The sequence below is a fragment of the Hemicordylus capensis genome, chromosome 4, assembly GCF_027244095.1.
Source record: "Hemicordylus capensis ecotype Gifberg chromosome 4, rHemCap1.1.pri, whole genome shotgun sequence".
Classification (NCBI taxonomy): Eukaryota; Metazoa; Chordata; class Lepidosauria; order Squamata; family Cordylidae; genus Hemicordylus; species Hemicordylus capensis.
In genome coordinates this window covers 84,377,678-84,402,683 of record NC_069660.1, presented here as the reverse complement: position 1 = coordinate 84,402,683, position 25,006 = coordinate 84,377,678, and the positions used below count along the sequence as shown (strand labels likewise).

General features: G+C 44.9%; 1 protein-coding gene across 7 annotated transcripts in view; it reads right to left on the bottom strand.

Moving 5' to 3' along the window:
• Positions 1-25,006, bottom strand: part of RNF220 (ring finger protein 220) — a 410,389-nt gene that overhangs the window by 108,594 nt on the left and 276,789 nt on the right. For all 7 annotated transcript variants that reach the window (XM_053244321.1, XM_053244318.1, XM_053244319.1 and 4 more), the window contains 2 exons: positions 21,671-21,716; positions 416-511 (listed from right to left, as the gene is read on the bottom strand). In XM_053244321.1, the coding sequence (XP_053100296.1) occupies positions 416-511; positions 21,671-21,716 (142 nt within the window). The remainder of the gene's footprint in view (positions 1-415; positions 512-21,670; positions 21,717-25,006) is intronic.

Below are 25,006 nucleotides of genomic sequence, written 5' to 3'. Positions count from 1 at the left end.
AGTTCCAAAATTGTATCATAGTTATCACTAATTTCAATAATAAAGGACTTTGTTTGAGTAGCAATCTTGTACAAGCAAAAGGTTTATACCAAAAAGTGCCCATTCTAAACAATATTCTACACTGTATTTTCAAATGTCATGAAGTACCAAAAAACATCAGAAAACCAAAAGCTACATTGTGTGTAATCCTGTTAGGGCACTAACAAACCAGATGAATTAATATGTATACAGTACATAAATTTTTAGCCAAGAGGAATGGACACATACATTAAACAGATGGGACATTATAATCCCTGAATTGCAGATACTCCTGAAGAAGTTAAGGTCTTGTATAGTGCCACTGAAAGAACTGGTAGTGCTACTTAGTAGCTCCTGGTTTCTAGTCACCAGCAGATCATCCTGGTATCTGTCTCACCTGGTATCTGTCTGAGTGATGGATATCATCTGAGGAGTGAGGGGATGCCGTTGGAGAGTCTCCTTCCCGCTTGATTGAGGCTGACAACAAAATTGACTGTAGGAGAAGTGGGGGAGAGGAAGAGGCAGTTAACAATGCAAAGTGTTCCTTGTTCCTAAGAGGAAACCTAGCAGGAGGTATGACAAGTAATGGCAATATATGCCCATCAAGAAAGCATTAAAATCAACAACCAGCTATAGAGAGGGGCAGCTTCTACATTAGGTAGGCACGTGCTGGGCTAATTCTTGAGAAGGCTTGAGAGAATGATACAAGAAGCCGTTCAGGGAGCCAAATCTACACCCACCATGCCAAGCTCATCACCCTGAGTATATAATTTTCATGCCTCATCTGTGGCTTGCATACAGCCCCTACTGACTGTGTCTTGCATACACAGATCATGTCCATTCAGTGAGTGCCATTGTTTATGGCACTAGCAGATGCTGCTGTAGTATTTAGCTCTGTAAACTCATGTGAGAACACTTCTTTGAAGAACAGCATCTGCAGTCATGAGATAGAGAACTATCCAGATGAAGGTAGATGCCCTCTAGTTTTCCCAGGAGCTTCTACCAACTAGGCAAAAGTGTTATAGGCCAAAACAAGGTGAGATGCAAGAGAGGTGGTCTGAAAAAGAGAGTTAGAATGATTGGATAGGTGAAAAAGCACCATTTAAAATAAGATTCTTCCACAACTCCCTTAAAACTGACATATTTGTTGCTGGAAAACTGCATAAGCAACATACCTGTAACTTTAAAGTGAGAACCAGTCATGAAAAGGTAATCTGACATAGCCTGAGGTTATGGCAGAGCGTGCAGTACTATCTCTGCACTTTGACCAGGTGTTACTGAAAATTTGTTGGATGAAAATCAGCAGTACCATGAAGTTCCATAAAAAGCCCATGATATAATATTGATATAAACTTCTTTTGTTAAACACATTTCAATTTATTTGCAGTTTATTAGCTGTAGAAATAGTGACTGAAGGTCCTAACAGGTTAACAGGCAAAATCACCCCAACTGTCCCTTCAGACAGCAAACATTTATAAAAATTTCTCTGAAAATGAGTCCAAACACCATGTTACAAAGGCAGAAGCAGTGTAGAGAAGTACTAGATGCTAAAGTGCAATTCAGTTGTACAAATTCTCCCAGTAATTACAAATGCTGGCACATTAATAAACATTATCCTAATTATAGGATTCTTCTTTAATGCCCTGAAATATCCCAAATAACACAGACGTTTCTCTTTTTTTATAGTAGGCTATGAAGGCAAAATGGTTAGCAATTTACTGGTATTTGTGAAGGTTATCAGTACCTTGCAGACTTCAGAGCAATGGCAGAGAGGTATAAATTCCATGCACAACAAAGTTTTATGGGAAATGACAAGAATGCTTTGACAGTATTTAAAGGAGATACATTCAGTAAGAATGTAATGTTATTACTAAAGTCTGAGGAGAAATACTAACTAAATTTTCCTGACAAAACAGCGTAAAACAAGAAATTGTAAAAAATTAATATACCCACTGAATGCAATGCCACAAAATATTTATTGCTTGGAAAATATAATAATGAACCGTCAAAAATTAGTAAGCATTCAAGAACAGCTTTGGTCAAACAAATCTCATAGTCAAAATAGGTCTTCTGTTCATCCTAAGTGTATAGAAAACCAGGGGCCAATTTGATATCATATGTATTCCATAAACAAAAAGCAAGATGGGGATTGGATAGGCAATGGGTAATATTGTTCACACTAGTATTTTGCACAGCAATCTACTCACCTGCCTGTCATCTAGTTACTATTTTGGAGTTATGTTTATGTGCCACAAAAGCAGCTTCAACCCACTTTTATGTTGGATTTTCCCTGGACTGATTTTGGCTATGTGCAAATAGTCCATTGGGCACCTACTTGCATACTGATACTCCTGTCTCTGATAATCAAAGCATTTAAATGCACATAGCATAGGGACATAGGAAGTTGCCTTATAACAAGTCAGACCAATGGTCCATCTAGTTTAGTATTGTCGACCCAGACTGGCTTCTCCAAGGTTGCAGTGTCTCTCAGTCCTATCTTGGAGATGCCAGGGAGGGAACTTGGAACCTTCTGCATGCAAGCATGCATATGCTCATCCCAGAGCGGCCCCATCCCCAAAGGGGAATATCTTATAGTGCTCACATAGTCTCCCATTCAAATGCAAACCAGGTCAGACTCTGCTTAGCAAAGGGGATAATTCATGCCTGCTACCACAAGACCAGCTTTTCTCCACTAAGAGCACTTACTCTACACCCTCTTTACTTGCCCCCCATCTCTACCGGTTGGATTTTTTGTATCACAAAACTAGCTCATAAGTAATGTTCATCTCCTCTCTCTCCCACCCCCATACCTTTTACCATACTTCTCATTATACCTGGATCAGCCATCACTTCCTTTTTGTTCATCAAGTTAATGGTCTCTAAGCTCCTCTGTCAATACCACTGTCTTAACAAAGTCTTTTCTGAACCTTCCGAGCCTCACTTTACCTACTCCTTTGCTGCATCCCTTTCTTGTCCATCAATTGTTAAATTGCATGCCCTCTGTGTAGGGACTGTGCCACATCTTCATTCTGTACAGCAGCTAGTGTACTACTGGTATTGTTATATAGTAATAGGTGTAGTGGGAAATGCTTGACTAACAAGCAGACGGTTGCCAGTCTGAATCCCCGTGGGTACTATATTGGGCAGCAGTGATATAGGAAGATGCTGAAAGGCATCTTCTCATACTGTGTGGGTGGAGGAAATGGTAAACCCCTCCTGTATTCTACTAAAGAAAACCACGGGGCTCTGTGGGCGCCAGGAGTCAGAATCGACTTGATGGCACACTTTACCTTTAGATGCTGTAGGCTGAACTGTTCCTCCCCCATCATTTGACCTTTGTAGAGGAAGCTTAGCCTTCATGCTAGACAGTGAAATTTGCATTCCAAGGAACAATAGCCCCTTTTATCTTCTGGGAAATTGATCAAACCTACTATATTGGGACCAATCTGGGCTGACATGTAATATGCAAAAGTTCCCCTCAGTACATAGGACCAATCTTGCAACTGGGCTTGAGTTTACAATCTCTATTGACTTAAAATTAGCAGCACCCATACACATACACACAGGTGGTCCAGGCTGAGTTTGTGATGAGCGAAAGCATCTGCCCTTTGAGAAACAAGGTGTGGCCAATCAATTTGGTATGAATAAACCCAACAGAAAGCAGCCAGTTTGGGTGCAAATATTCAGGTTTTATAACTCCAGAAAGAGATGCTGTCAGACAAAACCCCCTTACAGCAAAAATGTTATCATCTTTGTGTCATAAAAGACAGAGATTGCAAAATGTGATTTAAAATTAATGGATGGAATCCTGCTCCCATATCTTAATGGACCAGACCAGCGTTTTGAGAACAGGTTGCAATGTAAATTTCTCAGGATGCACATGGAATATGCCAATGGTAGGAGTTAAAAATACTTCACTTTTCAATTTGCTTCAGTGAAGAAATAAAAATACAGAAGTCATTGACTCTGTCTCAAGGAAACACAGCAACAAATCCTCATTGCTTAGCCCGCCCCCCACTGCCCCCTCCCTACCCGCCCTTGCAAGTGGCTCTAATCCAATATTATTATCTGAAAAATGGCTGCGCTAGCTACGGAGACAGTAAATTAAACGTTATGTATTAGTTTTTAGCGTGTGGTCCCAAGAAGTATGCTGGCCCCATTTATTCTACAAACCTCCTGAGCACCATGACAACGACCTCCGGAAAAAATGCAGGGCTAAACTAATCCCAAAGATGTCAATCTCAGACCCTCTTCTACATACGCTTGCTGTTTAGATGAATAAACTGTCTCTTAAAATTGTAGCAAGCAGTTCTATTCTAAATACCTCGGCAGCATGTTAAACACCGTATCAGGGAGCTGAGCCCCTTGCTCTAGCACCAAACTACACTTCATTTGTGTTTTTCATTTCACCAGGTAGAGTGACCGCTTCTCCATTTAGGCAATGTCAAGAGAACTATCAGGGACATAGATAGGGGGCAGCGGGAAGGAAGCAGCAGCAGCAGAAACTTCAGAATCAGAAATTCTGTCAACTTTAAATCACCATATTGCTACTCTCCTACTACTGGTGTCTGGTCATCAACTGATGCTCATGTCTGAACTCTAATTGATATAAGGTGGATCACACCAATTACACTATTTCACTACAACTATCTTTAAGAATAAGAAAAGGGGGAAAGAGAGGGAAGGTGAAAAAAAGGCAGAGGAGGAAATCAAATATACCGACAGGAGAGGAGGACAGAGAGACTGATCCAGTTCATGGTCTGAAGGCTTGCTTGCTTGCTTGCTTGTTCATTAATTATATGGTGGAACAATCTTGATGAAGCTAAGCAGTTCTTGGTCTGGTTAGTGTTTGAGAGCCTATGAGATCATTCACACAATCAAAAACTGTTCTACCCAGGTTTGGGAGCTGTGTGTGTTCCCAATTTTTGATTGTGTGGAAGCAAGGTAAGGAAAACCTAGGTAGAAATGATTGTATGGAAGCAAGGTGGGAGGAAAAGCTACCAAGGTTTTCCTCCCACCTTGTTTCCACACACAGTCATTTCTACCCAGGTTTTCCTCCTAATTTGCTTCCACACAATCAAAAATTGGGAGCACACTCAGCTCCCAAACCCAGGTAGAACACAATTTTTGATTGTGTGAATGACTTCAGTGTATGCTGCTTTGAGTTTCATGATGGAAGATAGGTGGGATATAAATGTATTCAATACATACTTAGACAGAAAAAAATAATAGATGCAGGTTGTGATGAAAGATAGATCCTACAGACTGAAAAGACTGAAGACCACTGTTTGAGTGATTACAATTGGCTCTTTTTTTCTGGATTCAACATCAAATAAAATGTGAAACTGTTATAATCTCTATCTCCACAAGAATAGTGCACATGGGAGTCAATCTGAGGTCACACAACCTTTAGAGCAGGGGTAGGCAACCTTGGCTCTCCAACTGTTGTTGAACTACAACTCCCATCATCCCCAGTCAACATTTATTGTGGTTGCGGATAATGGGAGTTATAGTTTATAGGGATGTGCACGAACCGGTTCGAACCCTGGCTGGCTCAAAGGTTCGAAGGTGGGCTGTGTGTGGCTTTCAGGGCGGGGGAAGATGCACTCCCCCCCCCGCCATACGCGTTTCCCCCACCATTGTACGATTCCCTAAAAGACTGTCATACCTCCCTTCTGCCCCATCCCGACGTCCGGATATGACCGGAAATACTAGCTGCGCCTGTGTACTCTGTGCTCGCACGTCAGGTACATGTGCATGATGCACACGTGCGACGCATGCAGGCACACCTAGTACTTCTGGTCATATCTGGACAGGGTGGCAGGGAGGTATGCTGCTGCCCTGATGGGCTTTTAGGGAATCGCACGCCAGTGGAGGAATCGCAGCCGGGGGGGGGGAGTGCATCCTCCCCCACCCTTAAAGCCATACCCCCCCCCCACTGTCGAACCAGCTCCCGGTGGTTCCATGCACATCCCTAGTAATTCAACAACAGCTGGAGAGCCAAGGTTGCCTACCACAGCTCTAGAGTAATCCCAAGCTGGGCTAAAAACCTGGAAAACATGTTTGCATCATGAACTGGCTTAAGATAACAGCTCTTCTCACGATCAGTGAGAGGAGCTTGCAGGCTATCTGCAGGGAAGGAGGGTGCAACTTACCTTCCCCGCAGACGACGGGCTAACAGTCCCCAGGCGGGTGGATCGCCCTGCCAGACAAGCAGCAGCTTCCCCGGCAGCTCCGAGGTTGGGTTGCCGAGATGCACCGCCATGTATCACCCTGCCCCCAGGAGTCCCAAGAATGCAACGTGTGAGTACACGGGGCATTACTGGGATCCCCCTGACAAGTGTGCCAGCCATGGCTGCAAGCAGCCGCGGCTGACATACGATAAAAAAACCAAGGTCAAGGGAGCCCTTTGCCGCAGTATAGCCAATGGGATTGGGTGTGATCCCACTGGTTCACACGAGTGTGCAAGACCGGGCTGGGCTCCCTTAGCCCAGTTTTACACGCTTGTGTGAATGATCTCCTTATTTCACAGCCTGTGGCTTATGGTCAAAACATTGCCAAGCCCATTCTAATATGGCTAGTTTGACTCTTGCCTCCCTGAGGACTATTTTCCTGTACTTTTGCTTAAGAAGGGGAGCCTGAGGGATAAAGCACTACTGCACATTTAGCTTTTTAAAAGTTGGTTGTCACTTATGCTTTCCACATAAAAGATAGTCATTTATGCTTTCTTCGTACTCTCAGTAGAGCAAAATAAAGCATAGCCTGTACTTGTTCCATCCATTCTAAATAACAAAAATATTGGAGCAATTCAGCAAACTCTCACCCCTCAGAACTGACTATCCTATGGTACATAACAAACGACACATTGAATTGATAGTGGGCACCTGGAGTCCACTAATAAGTGGGCTTTATAAGTGTGAGGGGTTTTGTTTTTTTTAAGAAAGCCAATCAATTTTTTTTCAAACAACCTGAGCTGGAATGGTTGGTTCTCTGTCATACTCCAGCAGACTTTGTTCCCAGGGAGTTACTGCGGGGGGGGGGGGGGGAGGGAATATCTTGCAGCACCTCATTGAGTTGCCTTTCTTGCCCTGTAAAAGAAACTTGATTCTCCTAATAAGATGGCTGACTTACAACAACAAACACAAACAAACAAACAACAACAACAGAGAAAGCTATCATAGGAAGATGATGTGATATTTTTCTTTTGTCTCTTGTACTGGACCAATTAAATTATACCAAAACATCTGCCCCGAGGGGAAAAAAGCGAAGACATTAAATGTTCCTCAGCCATCAAACAACTTAGATCCTCGGGGGGGGGGGGGCGGAACATGAATAGTATATTTCCTTTGATGTTGCCTTCCTGGCTGTGGAACTCTTGGGTAACAATATATTCTGCAATTTAAGAATATGAGATGCATTGTCAGTTATGTGGGAGCAGGACTCTAATGTCTAATTCTTCCCATCTTTCCAAACACTAAGTTGTAACACGGGTTCTCAAAGTGGGGGTCCCCAAGTGGATCCCAAACAACTTAAAAGGGGGTCCCAAACAATTCAGGAGGGAGCTGTCAGGAGGGCAGGGGCCATACCCATGTCCAAGGTGTGGAGATGGTTAGGGATGATAGGAGGCAGATGGAGACAGAAGCCAACAACTACTTGGCTCCTCTGCCACTCACAAAACCAAGGGCAGGCACAGCAGTGGCCCATCTTTGGTTGACTGGCCTAGGGAGAGTTCCCTTCCCTCTAGTGAGCAGCCAAAGAAGTGCTATTGCTGTGCTGCCCTTGGCTTTATGAGCAATGAAGGATCCAGGTAGTTTTCAACGGTGGTGTCCCTGTCTCCTTCCGCATGGCTCAAGAGAAGTCGGAGCAGTTCTTCCCTGCATTCTCAGCAGTGTCTGCTCCTGAATTTTGTATTGATGTGCAAACTGAGTATAAAGAATTAAGTGAGAAAGCCATTAAAATAGATTCATTTTGTTTGATTCCTACTTGTGCTCATCAGTTTTCAGCAGTTGCTGCTATAATGAGTGAAAATAACTTGGAGCCCAAAATTAGATTGGCAGTCTCAAACATACTGCCCAGGTTTGAAAAACTTAGTAGGAGCAAGCAAGCTCATCCTCATTTAAAAAGTAAATGTGCTTTATTTATCTCTACCTAATCAAATCGATGGCTGTGTGCTCCTAACATCAGTGAAGCACTAGCCCCTGTGCTGGCCTATGCTTCCAAAGCATGGGCACTCTTCCACTCTTGTGCAAGAGCACAAATACTTTTTGGAGCTTGTCTATGCTCCGGAACACTCCAGGAGTGCTCTGCTAGACTGGAAACACGTTGCTTGACTCTCAGCAACATGTTTCTGGTCTACACATCATGAGTCAGGATGTCAGCCAGTAGCTTTAAACATGAGGGTGGAGGGGGTGGGGGTGGTTATGTAGCTTTATATATTATTTTGGGGGGGACACCGTATCCAAAGGTTTGATAACCCCTGTGTTACAGATAATTGCTTGTAAACGTAAACCCCAAAAACTGATCTACTCTTTCCCAGCCAAAGCTCCTTTCCCCATTACCATTCCATGGTAAGCCACCATTTTACTATTGGAAGACAGAGCAAGGGACTTGTGTGAGCGCCAGTGAGGCCTCATATTTCTAGCCCCCACTTTAAATCATCCCTCAGCTGGATAGAGGCACTCTCTGTCGAGGTTATAAACCCTAAGAGGATCAGCCTGAGCATTACACCTGGGGCAAGCTAAATAAAAAAAGGTCACCGGTGCTTTTTAAACATGGACAAAAAAAGCAGTAAAATGTGTTTGGGAAAAAAAATCTGGCATTAAATCATGACTTTTTGCCTGGCTCGCCTCATTAAAAGTGGCCTTTTGGAAGGTAAAATTATCATTGTAAGTGATAAGATCTTTAAGAAAATAATTCACGGCTTCTTCACCCTTTAATATGATAGCCGCCATCGGCTAATTTTTTTCTTAATGGCAACGAGGCCATCAATCTTGTCCAAGCCTTGCTCTCACCCTCACGTCCCTCCCCTGCTGCCTTTCCAAGCAACCATACTCCTATCTCAGCTCATAGGAGCAATGGTCTTTCTTTTCTGCTTCTGCTCTAGTGCTTTCCAACTGGACAAATCCCCCTTTGAAGAACAAGCTAAGAGGGAAAGCTCAGTAACAATGAGTAGGAGAGAACATGGGGAGAAAGCACTGGCTGCCATACAGATCTGCCATAAAGAAAGCAAAACATAATGTGTGTCTGGGACTGAAAACTGGACAGCCTGCAATACAAACGTAAAGTGCAGTTTGTTCAGCAGGGGAGGTGATTAAGCATGGGGACTGGGTTTTCCAGGGAAGTGGTGGCTTCACTCTCTTAAGAATTCATCACAGATGATTGCACATCCTTAAACAGCAGCTCTAGTCAGTCCTAAACTAGGATGCTTAGGATTGCTTCAGTGTTGTTTTGTGGGGCAAGTCTTCCACGGATCACAAAGTGGGCTCAGAGTTCAGTGCTGAATGGATTTATTTACGTGGAAGGATTGTCTGGCGAATACTCTAGACAGGCATGCCATAAGGCATTTGTAACATACAAAAGTCCATATAGAAACTAAAAGAAATTGTTTCCCAAAAATTCCAGGGAAGTTGTATTTTTGAGATACCATTAATTTAATTTCATTATCTCTTGCTCTGTTTTCTATTCAGTGCTGCAAACGCTTTTCCCTCATAGGGTGGAAGGCTTAAACTCAAAATTCCATAGTGTCATCATTTCACTGGGAAACAAAAAGAGGTGGCTTTTAATTAATGATGAATAAATAATTCATCCACTCATTAGCATTTGGGTGCAAGGATGAAACTCTCTCAGTCCTATGCAACTGCTATTTCGCTGATACACAGCAGCCCAAAGGAGACTCTCAGAGTGGTAAGTTGGACACAAACACCAAAATGTAGCTCAACTGTGTGGCATAAGGGGTAGTATAGTCAACCCATCATAACTGTTTTTCTGGGAATGGGAACACTACAGGAAATGTTATTTGGGTTTCATCAGCTTTGTGCTAGACACAGTCCTAACAATGCATGATGCATTATTATAAAATGACATATCTGGCATTCGATAAGCCCCTCATTCCTCTGGGCTGGTGTGTAGTGTGGTGGTGTGTGCGTCTGATGTGCAAGAGTGAACAAATAAGTGAGAAAGGGAAGAACTGGTCTTGTGGTAGCAAGCACGACGTCTCCCTTTTGCTAATAGTGAGGCCACTGATTCAAAATAATAATAAAAAACTTTTGCTACACCCCTTTGTATTCTGTATAGGCCAGGTTCAAATTATGCTGTTTTTGAGCAAGGGAGTCTCATGGAAGAATCTGTTTCAGACTGATTTCCATCCTGACTCAGGACTGAAACTGCTTTGGGTACCTTACTGGATGACCTGCTCCAGGAAACTAACCAGGGGGAGTGTTTCCCTGTTGGTTCTGCTGGATGTCTCATCTCAGTGGTTTCGATATACTCAACTATGGTGTCTTTCTGGACCTCTGGGCTCAGGTGAGCTTGGCTGGCATGGTATTACAGTGGTTCTGGTCCTACCTGGCAGGTAGATTCCAGAAGGTGGTCTTGGGGGAGGAGTACTGCTTGACCATTTAGTAGTTAATCTGTGGGTCTCCTCAGGGTTCCACTTCCATCCTTTCCCCCTTAACATCTACATGAAACCACTAGGAGAGGCTGCCAAGAGGTTTGGGCTGGGTTGCCATCAGTATGCCATCACTATGCAGATGACATCCAGTTCTACCTCTCTTTTCTAAATGATGCTGTGGAAGTGATGATTCTGAAGTAGTATCTGGAGTTATTCATGGACTGGATATAGACAAACAGACTGAAATTAAATCTGGAAAAAAAAAGAGGTACTTCTGGTCAGTAGGAAAACCAACCTGGAAATGAGGGTTCTACCTACTATGTATGGGGCAGTACTACCCCTGTGGTCTTACCTCTGTTTGCCCAGATGGTAGCTGTGACTAGGAATGGGCCAGCTTGTGTGCCAGCTGCATCCTTTTCTTGAGACAACAGATCTGACCATGATCACTCATGCCTTGCTCAATTATTGAAACATGCTCTATGTGAAGTTCCCCTTGAAAGGTGTTCCGAAACTTCAGTTAGTTCAGAACACAGCACCTAGGCTGCTGTCAGGAGCCAGTAACAGGGAACATGTAATGCCCTTGTTGTACCATCTGTGCTGGCTTCTGATTTGTTTCACAACACAATTCAAGATGTTGGTCATTACTTTGAAATTGTTATGGGCCAGGGTAGTTAAAGGACTGCTTCCTCCCCTATGAGCCAGCCCATACACTAGGATCTTTTAGAGGGTGCCTGCTCCAGGTCCCGCTGCCATCAGAAGTGCAACTGGGCTTTTTCAGAGGTGATGCCTAGGTTGTGGAATAACTTTCCCCTGGAAACCAGACAAGCCCCATCATTGGCTATCACCGGCTTGTAAAAAGGAGACAAGTTCTTAGTGGTGATTGATTCATCCAGCTGCTAGATTTTATTTATATTTGATCTATGGTTTCTTCTTTGTTTCTAGTTGTTGTATTGTATGTTATATTTTACTGCACTAGTGTACAGTGCATATTTTATTACTGATTTTTGTACACCACTGTCGGGCCTTCCCACTGGCTGCGGGCAGGCCCAAGTACTCACCCAGTTGGGGGGCCAAGAAGATGGAGGCAATACAGCCCCCGGGTACAGGCAAAGTCAGCTGGGACCCTACACAGTTGCCAGGGAGAGCTAGGACACACAGGAACTCAAAGACCATGGATGAGCCAGCATGGCCCAACAAGTTGCCCCTTGGTGGCAGAGAGGAGAAGGCAGGGCCTCAACAGCTGGCAAGACAGGCAACAGCTGAGGGAGGGAGGATGCAGGCAGCTACACTGGAGAGGGCGGAGTCAGGAGAGGGTGGTTGGGATTGCCCTGACTGCAGGGCTTTACTTAAGGCTTGGATGGCCAGAGATGAGGAGGTCTGGAGAGATGAGAGATAATTGGACCTAGAGTCTCCCAGTGAGGAGCAGTCTTACCCTGCTCCCTGACAGCTGGTAGAGGAATAGGGTGACAATTAACTCCATCACCAGCACACAGCCTGTGAACAGGATCAGAGAAAGGGAGGTGGTTGGATTCTAAGCCAGTGCGTGACAACCACCTTGAGCATACCCTTGTGAAAAGGAGGGCTACACATTTAATTAATTAAATTATTATTAATACCCACACTCTGATTTTGAAAATGTGGTGCAATACACAAATGTGGCACAATAATTTTCTAGAACAATGCATTGAGAGCAAATGCAGGAACCCAGGCAGAATGTTGCAGAGCCAATGAAGGGAAGAAGAAGGGTTTAAAAAACAAGCAAATAAAAGAGAGGAGAGCTGGTCTTGTGGTAGCAAGCATGAATTGCCCCCTTTGCTAAGCATGGCCCACCCTGTTTGCATTTGAATGGGAGACTACATGTGTGAGTAGTGTAAGATATTCCTCTTAGGGGATGGGGCCTCTCTGGGAAGAGCATCTGCATGTTTGCATGCAGAAGGTTCCTGGTTCCCTCCCTGGCAGCATCTCCAAGATAGGGCTGAGAGAGATTCCTGCCTGCAACCTCAGAGAAGTCACTGCCAGTCTGTGTAGACAATAATGAGCTAGGTGGGCTAATAGTCCAACTTGGTATAAAGCAGCTTCCTATGTTCCTAACCTGTTCTTCACAACATGGGACACTTGAGAGGCCTGATAAGCAGAATCCTGTCCTCTTTGTTCACCAGCATTAAGGGCCAACTGTGTATAAGGCCAGCTGGTTCTTTTTTAAAAGAAAAAAGAAAAATCCTGGGCAGTACTATGTTGTGAATCAGTCCTCTGAAGCATTTGATATGAACAGAAACCATAATTTGGTACCCCTGCCATAAACGTTTCAGAATCCTGAATTATCATTTTTCTTGTGCTCATGATGAACAGTTGAGAAGTCTGGTCTGCCACAATCACAGGATCATGTGAGCCTTGGGGAGGGGGGCGGGAAGCAACTGGTCACAGTCACAACAGTTACACTGAATGGCATTCAGGATGCAACATTCACTCAGAGCTGCTTCATATGCATTTTCTGACACAAAGGATTATTTTTATAGGGGCAATTAACATGTGTTGCGAGAAATTGCCTTTTTGGTTGCATATACTTGGATTGAAATCTAGCTGTTTCCTATTCCATGAATATGTGACCAGAAAAGGCACACTTTTTCTGACATGGATAGAAACAAGTGATGTATGAATAGCCCTCAGCATTTTGATTTGGGGGCATGTGGTCTGCACAGAAAAGAGGCTGTGGGAAATCACACTGCTAACAAAGTAACTAGCTCAACCAGTTAGCAAGGCAAAGTAGTGGTTACTTCTAAAGTATCTTTCTCTGCAAGCAAGACATTGTTCTTTTCACCAGATGCTCTGGAATAAATTGTGCAGCAGCAGCAGCAGCAGGTAAACTGCTACCAGGAACTAAACCATGCACCTTTGTAGCATGTTGTAATCAAAGACAACATGCTCCAGGTGCTTCTTGCGGGGGAACAAATCACACCTGGTGAAGGAGACGGGAGAGGGATGAAAGCCAATGGGCTCATGGGAGAGCAGAATGAGAGCATGGGTGAGGGTCTCTTTGCAAAGGCGATGGGACTGCGTCGACCAGAATAAGGCCTGGGGGACAGTGGTGACCCCCATTAACTTTAAGTGCAGCTCTCTGACTATTGGGCCTGTATGAAGCTTTGGCCAAAGTGGAATATTCTGTACAGTCCCCCAACACCATGTAGAGATGACCATTCTCACCATGCAATGCTGTACCAAGGGGGCTCCTTTAAGGAAACGGAGCCTTCTTGAGCACCATCTTGGAAGGCGTGCACAGAGTGCTGGGAAGCGTAGGCCTTCCCAGTGCTTTTCCCCTAGCTTTCCTCTTAAGCAAAGGCACTCTCTTTCTTAAAGGACCCGCAGTGCTTTGTGGAGGTCAGCACAGTGGGAAATGGCTCTCACATTGAAGGTTTTTTGCCAGAGTGGCCCCCGCTTGAAAAATAGGGAAGATCACCGGCCTCGACACAAGTTACAGCTACTTGCAAATAAGGAAAATGAGACAGGAAGTGGGCATAGCTTGGGAGCCAAGGATAAAAGGCAGAGGAAGGTAGAGGCAGATGAGGAGCTCACTGAAGCTCTGCCTTGAACTGAAGAAGAATGAGGGAGGAGAAGGACAATGAGTGCTTGTTAATCCCGACCCTGTGACTACTCAGCCAAGGGACATAGTACGGGAACTAGACGGTGAAATGGAGGCTCTAGTCTCTCCCAACCATCGTTCTCTCTAATTTTATTCTTCTGTGTGCAGAATGAATTTTGTTCTGAGTGGCAGTATCAAGGCAGTGTGTGCGGTGCATGCAGTGCCCATGCATGCAGTGCTGAATGCATGCAGTGCCCATGCATTCAGAATGGGGCCTTCCTGATTCAATCTGAGTGGGATCTAAAATTAACTGAGCGGACATCAAAAAAACTTGTGTGCCTGTGCACATGCACACACCTTAGAGGGAACACTGCTCCCAACTTCAGCCTTCTCTTGTGTGGTGGATAGGTTCAATATGGGGAAAGAAGTTGATGCTCCTGCATATACCCCTACATTAACCCTTCTTTTTGTAAGATCTGGAGCATCTGTGAGTTTGTGTGCACTGGTAGGAATAAAGGTCCAAGCATGCAGGTATGAGTGTTCTGGAAGGCTATGCCTGTGTGGTATCTGAATGACTGCCTTCATATGTTTCTTGTGTGCATGGGAAGTGCACCTGTGTGACTTTTCGCACACAGACATAATAGTCAGATGCATACCTCTATGTGCTTAAGTAAGCATGCAAGTATACCATGCTGGCTCTGGTGATAAGAGTGGGAGGGAGCAGAAAGGGGAAGATATGATCTGGGTGCAGCCCACCCAGACCAAGAAAATGTATCAAAATTACAGCACATGCTCATAGCCGCTTCTTCCAGCCCTAACTATCTCCTCCCTGTCTAGGAGACAGGTCAGAAGTCAGCACTGGGAAGCAGTGAGCCGGCAGCAGTGACACTCTGTTTCCTTTCAAGGCCACCCATTTGAGACTATTAAGTGCTGGGCTCTAGCTTTTTGATAGCCCCGAAAATACAGGCAGTTTATTTCTCTTAAACAATCAATCACAGCTGCTGTCAGCACAACAAATACCCTAACCCTGCTTTTTACATCTCGCTCTGGCCTTTCCCTTTTCTCCTGCGCAAAGTGTTTCCTGCCTGATGTGTTGGACTTTAACTCTGCCATCTAAATAGGTACTTATCACTTAACATGGAGGTGATGGCTTGACATGTTTTCTGTCTCCTGCCCTCCCCTGCACGGTGGGGAAGCAGTCAAAGTGTTGCTAATAGCTGTTATCACTGGGGAACTGTAACCCGAATGCAGTGAGTGATACCAGCCTTCGCTGTGCTTTATAGCAGTACCGGAGGTATCGGCATTCCAAGGCATGAACACCAACATTTTTTAATTCTCTGACACTTTCCTAGGGCCCAGCAAACTCACAAACTGCCACTGGCTCCTTTGTGGGTTTTCAGTCAGAAGTCCAGGAGGCTGCAGGAGCATTTAGTAGAGGAATCCTTAATACAGAAGGCAAACTCCAACTTTGTGCCTTTTGGCAAATGTGACCTTTTGTTTGTGTTACATTGGAGGCCAGTGTGCTGGCCTCTCTACAAAGCCTCAAAGAGAGCTGAGGAAAGAAAATCCTTGACCAGGCTTGCATGTTGCCACATACGAGTTCCAGATAACTTCACTCTCTGCCCTATATATATCAGAGCTTCCTGAATCTCAAGGAAAGTGTTTCTTGGTACTATTTTCCATTATTTGGCAATAAGATTCATTTATTTCAAGAGAGCTTATGTCCAATAAAGTGTGCTTGGGATCACAGTGAACATGTTCCCAAGCTTAATTACATCTGCCCGATCTTCTTTCCAGCCCCTTCTCCCACATGAATACCTGCCCTAAGTGCTGACATATTTCAAATACACACGGACAGTTCTCTGCTCTCCCCCTCTCCCCTACAGCCACAATGAAGAGATTTAATTATTAATCTTTTCTTGTCTATCACTTTTTAGAGATGAAGCCCTGAGGTGTTATGTGATTTCCCCAAGGTCATCATAGAAGTACACGGCAGAGCTTCTCCTAAGGATCCAGGACTACAGACCAGAAGTCTTAGTATATAATGCCTTTCCTGGCATTATATAGAATTTAGAAAAGAACATTTGGTCTATAGTGAGATACCTGAGAAACAGTTTCATCAAACTCTTTCTCCTTGGAAAACTTAGCTGTCAAACAGACCACCAGAGACAAGTGCTGAAATTCTCTATGTAGTTATAAAAAGGAGGAGGAATCAAAGCACTCAAGTTAAGCAATCCAAGTGGAGACAGGTTTGGTTGCCAAAATAGGTGTGCATATATGTCTGTGATCAAATGTTCACCAGCCCATGTTGCTGGAGAACAAACAAGATACATTAAGATGAGAGCTTCACACATCTCACAGAGCTCAGCATGCCTCATTTCTGCTGTACTTCTCTTTCTAGAAATACAAGCATCTTTCGGAGTAAGGTGATGAGCTACAATAGGAAGAAGAGTTTGGTGGAGGGAATCCCATCAAGGTATGGACTGAAATTATTCCTGGTGGTTCAGGGAAAATTGGTGGCTTCATTTATTTTTACAGAGGTAGAAAGACAAAGGAACCCAGTACTGGGAAACTTTACTGCCTTGTGTCTGCTATTCTAAATAGCTATATGCAATCTGCACTTGTGAGTACATCTACAACACAGTGTAGATATAAGAGCAGAAACTTGCAAACTGAGGAAGTTTAACCTCAAGGTGGAATCCTTTTGTCATATTCATTAATTAAGTTGTTTTACTGCTCAGAGACATTGACTACTTAATACAAATATCTTACCTGTAAAAAAGAATTGAGGACCATAGTCCATATAGATTTCTCAAGAGGCTCACACTTTATTGCTCAGCAAACAAGGTGCTGGGAGATGTTACCAGAAAAATGGGTGAGGCTACAGTGGAAGTGATTCAGGACCAGGAACAGCGCCAGGAGCAGAGTGGGGAAATGTGTCCTTTAAGATTGCATGCCTGTGCCTTACCACCTGGCTCTGCAAAAACAGAGCTCTGCTACTAAGGAAGTCCTAGGGCAAAAAAGTAGCCGTGGCTTTGGAGACCACCTGCTGATCTAGGAGGATCCCTATGAATAAATTAAAATTTAAAATTTCAATGTGTTTTTATCTATTGTGATTTTTATCTGTTTTTAGAATTTTAAAGTCCCCAGATGTGTATCGAATGCTATCTTGCATTTTGAAACAGGGTTGACCAGAGTTGAGGCATAGGCGTGGCTCCGTACATTTAACTACTGGCTTAAATTATATGCCTGCCCCCAGGGCCTTGCCCCCTTGGTTCTGAAAGATGAGTTTCACTGATCCTGGTGCAAGAGCCTCTATGACAATCAGAGCAAATATGGCTTCTCACCGCAATATTTATTGGCTTTGGGTCCTAATGCTGCCAAAGAAATTATTAAATAGCATGTGGCAGATATGGAGAAACAATTGGATTTAAGTTTGGTTATCACCAGTAGCACTTTAGGTGGTTTTTCAAACTACCCCCAGCCAGCTGCATACCTCACTCACTTGACCACCTTAAACCAGAGGAGAGCATGGTTCAATGCCTTGCCTTCTGCCATTTTGGCTGGCAGATTTAATGGGATACCGCTAAGGAACCGGTTATGTCCATGTGGTTTGGGTTAGGGATGTGCACGGAACCACGGAGGTGTGGTCTGGCACTGGGGGAAGTGTGTCTTTAAGGGCGGGGGGATAGTACTTAGCCCCCCGCTCTTCCCCCGCCCCCCACCACTGGACTTTTCTAAAGCATTCTTGGGGCGGCAGAGTTCCTTCCTGCCGCCCCTGCCCCCGTCATTGTCTTCCTTCCAACAAGCCAAAAAAGCTGGCGCCAAACATGCACCCATCGCAGCGCGTGTGCGCCTGTCGCTGCTGGCGGCGCGCACGCCGCATACATCACAATGATGTATGTGATGGGCGCATGTGGGCGCAATGCGATGGGCGCATGTGTGGCACCAGCTTTTTTGGCTTGTTGGAAGGAAGACAATGACAGGGGCAGGGGCAGCAGGGAGGAACTCTGCCGCCCCAAGAACGCTTTAGAAAAGTCCAGCAGCGGGGGCGGGGGAAGAGCGGCGGGGGGGGTAAGTACTACCCCCCCGTCCTTAAAGACACACTCCCCCCCTGAACCGGCCACATTCCAGACCGATCCAGGCCTGGTCAATCAGAAGAGTATTACATCTCCTATCTTTTGGCAGATCAACATGCAGTTGTCACAGCGAGGACAGCAAGATTCTGTGCAGCAGCCTGTAAACTGAGACGGGAACAACTTAGTTCTAACTGAGATTTTTGCATAACCTGATGTGGTGTTATCAAGTTTTACTGTTTTGATTTTGTTTTGTTTTATGCTGATTTATATTTTGGTATGTATGTTGACTGGTCATTGACCGTAATAAATTATTACTTACTTACTATGAATTTTAAATGTTTTATATTTTGTATTATATTTTAATCTGTACACTGCCTACAGAGTTCTATATTTGTTTGTTTGTTTGTTTGTTTGATTTCTATACTGCCCTTCCAAAAATGGCTCAGGGAAGTTTACACAGAGAAATAAATAAATAAGATGGACCCCAGTCCCCAAAGGGCTCACAATCTAAAAAGAAACATAAGATAGACAAGACACCAGTAACAGTCACTGGAGGTACTGTGCTGAGGGTGGATAGGGCCAGTTACTCTCCCCCTGCTAAATAAAGAGAATCACCACATTAAAAGGTGCCTCTTTGCCAAGTTAGCAGGGGTTATATTAGCAGTATAGAAATTCAATAAATGAATGAATGAATGAATGAATGAATGAATGAAATAATAAATAAATAATCATAATGGCTTGGTGTCAAGAGAGAGGAACAGATTGCTTATCTGTAACTGATGTTCCTCAAGTGGTCACAGATGTGTAGGCACACCTGTGGGATCTCCACCTGTGCAGTGCCTCATTCAGAACATTCTAGAGCTCAGCCTCAAGAATTGTGGTGAGAGCTATGCCCCTATGGAGCAAGAATGCATGCCCAAATGGGGCAGTTCCATTAGACTGCTGTAGCGGAAAGCCAAGAAGGCAAACAATGGGAAGGGGGGTCACTATAGTGGGAAGAAGCAAGGGTTGTGTAATTGCATAGGTGATCATTCAAAGAACATTAGTTGCAGGGAAGCAACCAGTCTATGTTCTCTGTGCAATCACATCTCTGAAAGACGAGTAAGCTTAACTTAGGGCTTGCTGGAAGAAGGGTACAGTATTATCTGTTGAACAAGGACTGCAAGACAGCTCTGCTAAAAGCCAGAGTGTAGAAGAGTCATACAAAAGTGGACTTTGAGACTATGTGGCTGCTCAACAGGAATTGCAACACCACTGATAAAGGCTGCATGGACTCCAAAGCCCATGTGGAATGGACCAGTGTTCCTTCTAAGGCATGCACATGTGCATGCGCTCACAAGTTTTTAAATATTCACTAAGTTAATTTTAGATCCTGCTCATGTTGAATCAGGAAGGCCCCACTCTGAATGCACATGCACATGCACTACCTTTATACTGCCACCCAGAACAAAACTCATTCCACACACAGATTAAAAAAATTAGGACACTGGAGTGGACCCACATTTTCAAGTTCAGGGTGACCAACCAGTTGGTATACCAAGTTGACCATGGAGGAGAACCACCTTGAAAGATATTGAAATGAGACCCGCAAGACCTTGTGGGGCTTGGAGGAGCTGATTAAAAGGGTGTGTCTGAATGAGGCAAACTGATGCTTGTAGAATGTGCAGGTTAGGCAGACATTGAGCTAAAAAGAGCATACATTAACCATCAAAGGTCAGCAAGGGAAATAATATAGGGAGCAATATGTCCTGTGCCATATGGAACACAGAGGCAACCTCTGGCAGAAATGAAACATGCAGCTAAATGTTGGGAGACATGGAGGAGCTGTCAGAGGTGCTGAGAGTGTTGAATTTGAGGCTGATGTCCAAGAGGTTGGCAATAGAGAAGGCCCTGTAACAGAGCAGGCAACACAACAAGGAGACAAAGACCCTCAGATTCTAGAAGTTTCCAAAGAAGGCTCTGCACAGGCACAGATCCCATGGAGGTGACTGCACAGAGACTACAAAGAAGAAAAGGCAGCTCTGAGACCGAGGAATGGTCTGGAAAACAGTGGCTGGATTTACATATATCTAAGGATGCTGCTCCTTCCCTGCCAATGTCTGGATGTCAAACTCTTGGCCTAGCAACTAAGTAAAGTTACAGCACCTTTTGCAACACTCAAGCCTCTTCTTCAAGCAAGTGCCACTTGAGAATAACTATTGTGAGGCCAAGTGGCTGAGAGAAGAATTCAAAAGATCCCTCTTCTTAAAGTTTCAGAGTGTGAGGATCAGGGAGTGGGGGAATCCATGTGGTGACAGCAGATGAATGATCTTGGTTACACAGGACCCCTCAACTATCCTGCCTTAATCCCCTCACTCAAAGCAGATGGAATTCTTTGTTGCTTGAAGCTTCAAAAGCCTATTCCTGCTGGGAGGAAAAGGCCTTTTTTGATTATCTGGTGACTGTCTCTAACTCACTATATTTACCACGAAACAGCTAATCTGCTTATTGAACTCCTCCTCAGGCTTGGTGTTTGGGACAGAGGAGTTATCTGCATCCAGCAATGAGCACAAGTGAAATGTGTGAGACAAGCATGATTTTCATGCCACTCCTGCCCTTTTCTACTCCCTTGTGAGGCACAAAGGCAAGTGTAGATTTTCGGTGTTTAAGCACAACTGATGTGTTTTCTTCCTTCCATGCCTGTGCCTGCTTTTGTTGTGTGTGTTTGTTTTTGAGATCAGAAATATTAGCTTTTAATCTGCCAAAGCATTGCTAATGCAATGGCACACGTACCACTAGAAGTCAATGACAGCACCAGCTCATGGCTGACTGGGTTTCCAACCTGGTCCTGAGGGCCACTTCATACATTATACAGCAACAACCCTGAATCTGCCACCAAGTGAACATTCACTGAGGAGCAGCCAGCCCACAAATTCCAATCTGAGCTAAGTGCACCCCTTTGCCCCACTCCCAATAGACAAGAACTGGAGAGTGAGCAGACAGAATTGATGGAGAGAAGTCCCCTGGCATCTAACCAATGAAAACTACTCTTCCTGATTCTGCAGCACCCAAAACAAAGGCAAAAGTCTTCTTTATCCTTTGATCATGCTGCCCTCAAACACTGACATATGGAACTGACATCTAGAATTATTTTAGAATGCCCATATATTTTTCAATAGCTTCTAAAAACCCCTACTATATATAAAATCACTATTTGATGAGAGATGCAGAAATGCAGTGATTATCCAAGGAACTTCATGGGTCTGTATAGTAGGCAGAAACCAGCTACACATATGGTGAGGGAGAGAGCAAATTGGAAAAAAGAACAGCTTGCTTGTAGGGGCAATTAACATAATGCAAATGTATTAATAGACATTAACAAAATGTGTCTGAATTTGGCTCACTTACCTTGGGGGTACCTGGAGCCATGACATCCTTCAATAAAGAGTTCTTGCTGCCAAGAGAGAAGAGAAGAATATCAGTACTATCATGAATGTGGGCACAGAAATCTTTCAAGATCAGACTTCCTAGACTTTGGTTTTTAAATCCCTCCCTTCAAAAATTTAGATTCCTGTGAGTTCACCTTTTTCATATAGAGGTCAGAGACCCATCATCATCAGACTGCTCTGTACTCTGATCATCAGGGCCCCAACTTACAATCCCTATTATTTACTTATGCCATGTGTGCTCCACTCTTGCTCCAAAGAGCTAAGAGCAGTGGAAGGGGAGCTAGCATTAGCACAATCTCGTGAAGCAAATTAGGCTGAGAGAAAGTTACAAATGTAAGCATTTGTAAACAAATGGTAACAAATGTAAACACAATTAAAATGTAAATGTAACTATTACATTTGAACTATCAGGTTCAAATGTAATAAGAAGCCATCCAAGGGCGTAGGGACCATGAAGCGGGGGAGATGATCATCCCGCAGATGCCAGGGCCGGGGGGGGCACCAAGGCACCCCCTCTCCCTCAGCCAGGGCGCCTCTTGCCCCCACCTAGACCCAGCTGTTAAATGAAGTGTTCACTGCCTGGGAGTGTGAGTGTGAGTGTGAGGCATGCCCCTCTGCTCCCCAGCCAGTATTTCAATGAAACGGTGACTGGAGAGGGATGGGACAGCAGTGACCCCGCCCCCTGCATCTGACGTCAGCCGCAAGGCCAAGGCTGAGGACAGGGCCTGTCAGCCCCAGCAGAGCTTGCCTTCCCTACTCAGCAGTTTGTGGAATTGCCGACTGGGTGCTCCTTTCCCTGCCTCCTTGTGAAGCCAGGGAAAGGAGCTCCAGTCAGCGATTCTACGGAACCACTGACTGGGGAAGAGCAGCTTGGCTGGGGCTGATGGGCCCTATCTTCAGCATTGGCCCCGTCCCTTTGCAACTGAAGTCAGATGCAGGGGGTGTGACGGGGGTGTGTGTGTGAGCACAACTGCAAAGCTTAGAGGGTGTGGGAGTTGCTGGAGGACTTCTTTCTCTGGCTGCGGCCATGCTCCCTACGCCCCTGAAGCCATCATTTGTTTCGCTAAACTACAGTTTGTATGAACCTGTGCCTGCCCACAAACAAGGATGGTTTATTTGGGACTGACAAACCAGAATCTGAATATATGGCTTGAAATTGGTTTCCATACCGCAGTTTGTGCTGACTGTGGTTTGATGCTATATCTGCACAGACCCTGATAGACTACAGATAGGGTCATCGCTGCCCCTCAAAAGGGCTGCTGCACCATTGAAACAGGAGTGAACTTATGAAGCCAAGTTCTCAGCAGATGGGAAACAAAATCAGACAAACAACTGGAAACCTTAGTTTGCCTGTTGTACATCTGGAAGCTCAAATCCTACTGTGGGTTCTTAATTATAGTTAGCACCAACCCTGGTTTTGCAATGCACCTGAACTTAGCCAGTCACTTGCTTAAGGAGACCTAGTAACATAGCACAACAGTGATTTGACCTAGGATTTCCTGAAACCAGGTGACTGTAGCACCCTGTTTCTGTATTGTCATTGCTTGTTCGAACCATATATTTCTGTCTCCTAACCTACTAAGCTTTTCATGTCTTCCAGGGGAGTCAGGCACATTACCATGGGAAAATAAGCCAACAGGTATCATAAGCAGATGCATCCAGCAGCATTGTAATCAGAAAGCATGGCTTTCAGCTAGACTGGCTTTTTGAGGGCCCTTTGACAACTTGGTTTAGGAAGGTCCTCTAACTGCTGAGGAGGAACTAAATAATGACAGTAAGGAGACAAGGGGGTGGGTGGGACAAGGCATGCATGCTGAGAGACTGTACCAGAGTAGCTCACATTGTCACAGAAAGCTCTGGGGCACACATTCTTGGTAAAGGCCCAGCCAGATCCAAGACAGAGTGCATGGCCTCCAACCTGGCCAGGCCCCATCTGAACTGAAAGTGTGCCCCAGAGTCCCTCCAAGCTAGCCAGAGCTGATGACAAGTGGGTGCTCAAGTGGTGGCACTTACTTTCAGATAGGACTTCTTTCTGACTCTCTGCCCTGGCAACTACTTGACCCTGATGACCTCTGGCACTGCCCATGTTGGATAACACAAGATCTTGGAATAAAAAACTGCCCAATCTGAAAAAACTGAAACTGAAACCAAGGGAGCTATGGGAACTGGAGCGACAAGGTGGACTACTGGAGCGCAAATGGTGGAGGACTCATCTTGATTTCAGTAACACACAGCATAGAGCCCATTTGAAGGCTATGCTGTGGCAATCTGTGCAGCAAGGGAGCAATTCTATTCTGCATGAATTGCATCTGCAAGATCTCGCCCAGCAGAGCTGTTCCAGATTGTTAGGGGTTTAACTCAAGCCCCTTCTGTTTCAAATCTGTTTCCGGAAACAATGAGGCGCTTCACATGAGCAGTGTGAAGAGCCGAAAGGTCTGCGGGGAGAGCGGGTTTGAGTGGTGGCTTCCCTGCGGCACTCCCACACCTCGCTCGGGCACTGCAGGGGTCAAGCGCAGGGAAGCGCCACTGCGTGGTGCACTGTCCCCCAGAACCCTAATAATTCACCATGCAAGTGTGCAGTGCATTACTGGGAACCCCCTCCCCCGAGTGTGTCCACTGGGGCTGCAAGGAGCCACGGCAGACACGATAACTTGCCTGGTTTTGGGGCAAGCTCGCACTCAAAACCTGGGTTAAGCAATGGGCTACCCTAGCCCGGTTTTCACTGCTCGTGAGAATAGCTTCAGTGTCTCACTGTGATGCATTCAATGGGTTATTTGCAGATAAAATATCTTGCATTCGGGCTGATCTGGACTCTAGTATTTCTGCAGGGCCAGTTAGGGAGGTGTCCAGCACCAGCAATCCTTCTTGAAATATTAGATTGGATCAGTTTCAGTTCGTGACTCCTGAGGATGTGGACAAGCTACTTGGAACAGTATGGCCTACCACCTGTTCTTTGGGTCCTTTCCCAACATGGCTGATTTCATCTTGCAGGGAGGTTGTTGGAGCTGGCCTTGTTGATATTAATACCTCACTGAGGAAGGGCAGGATGCCACCTTGTTTGAAGGAGGCAGTGGTTAGCCCTCTTCTTAAGAAGCCCACTCTGGATCCCCTGGTGATGGATAATTATAGGCCAATCTCCAACCTCCCATGGTTGCGTAAGGTGGTTGAGAGGGTTGTGGATTACCAGCTCCAAGTGATCCTGGAGGAAACTTCACCAGGGAATTGACAGAGGGAGTGTGACTCTGCTGGTTCTTTTGGATCTCTCAGCAGCTTTCGATACCATCGACAATGGTAT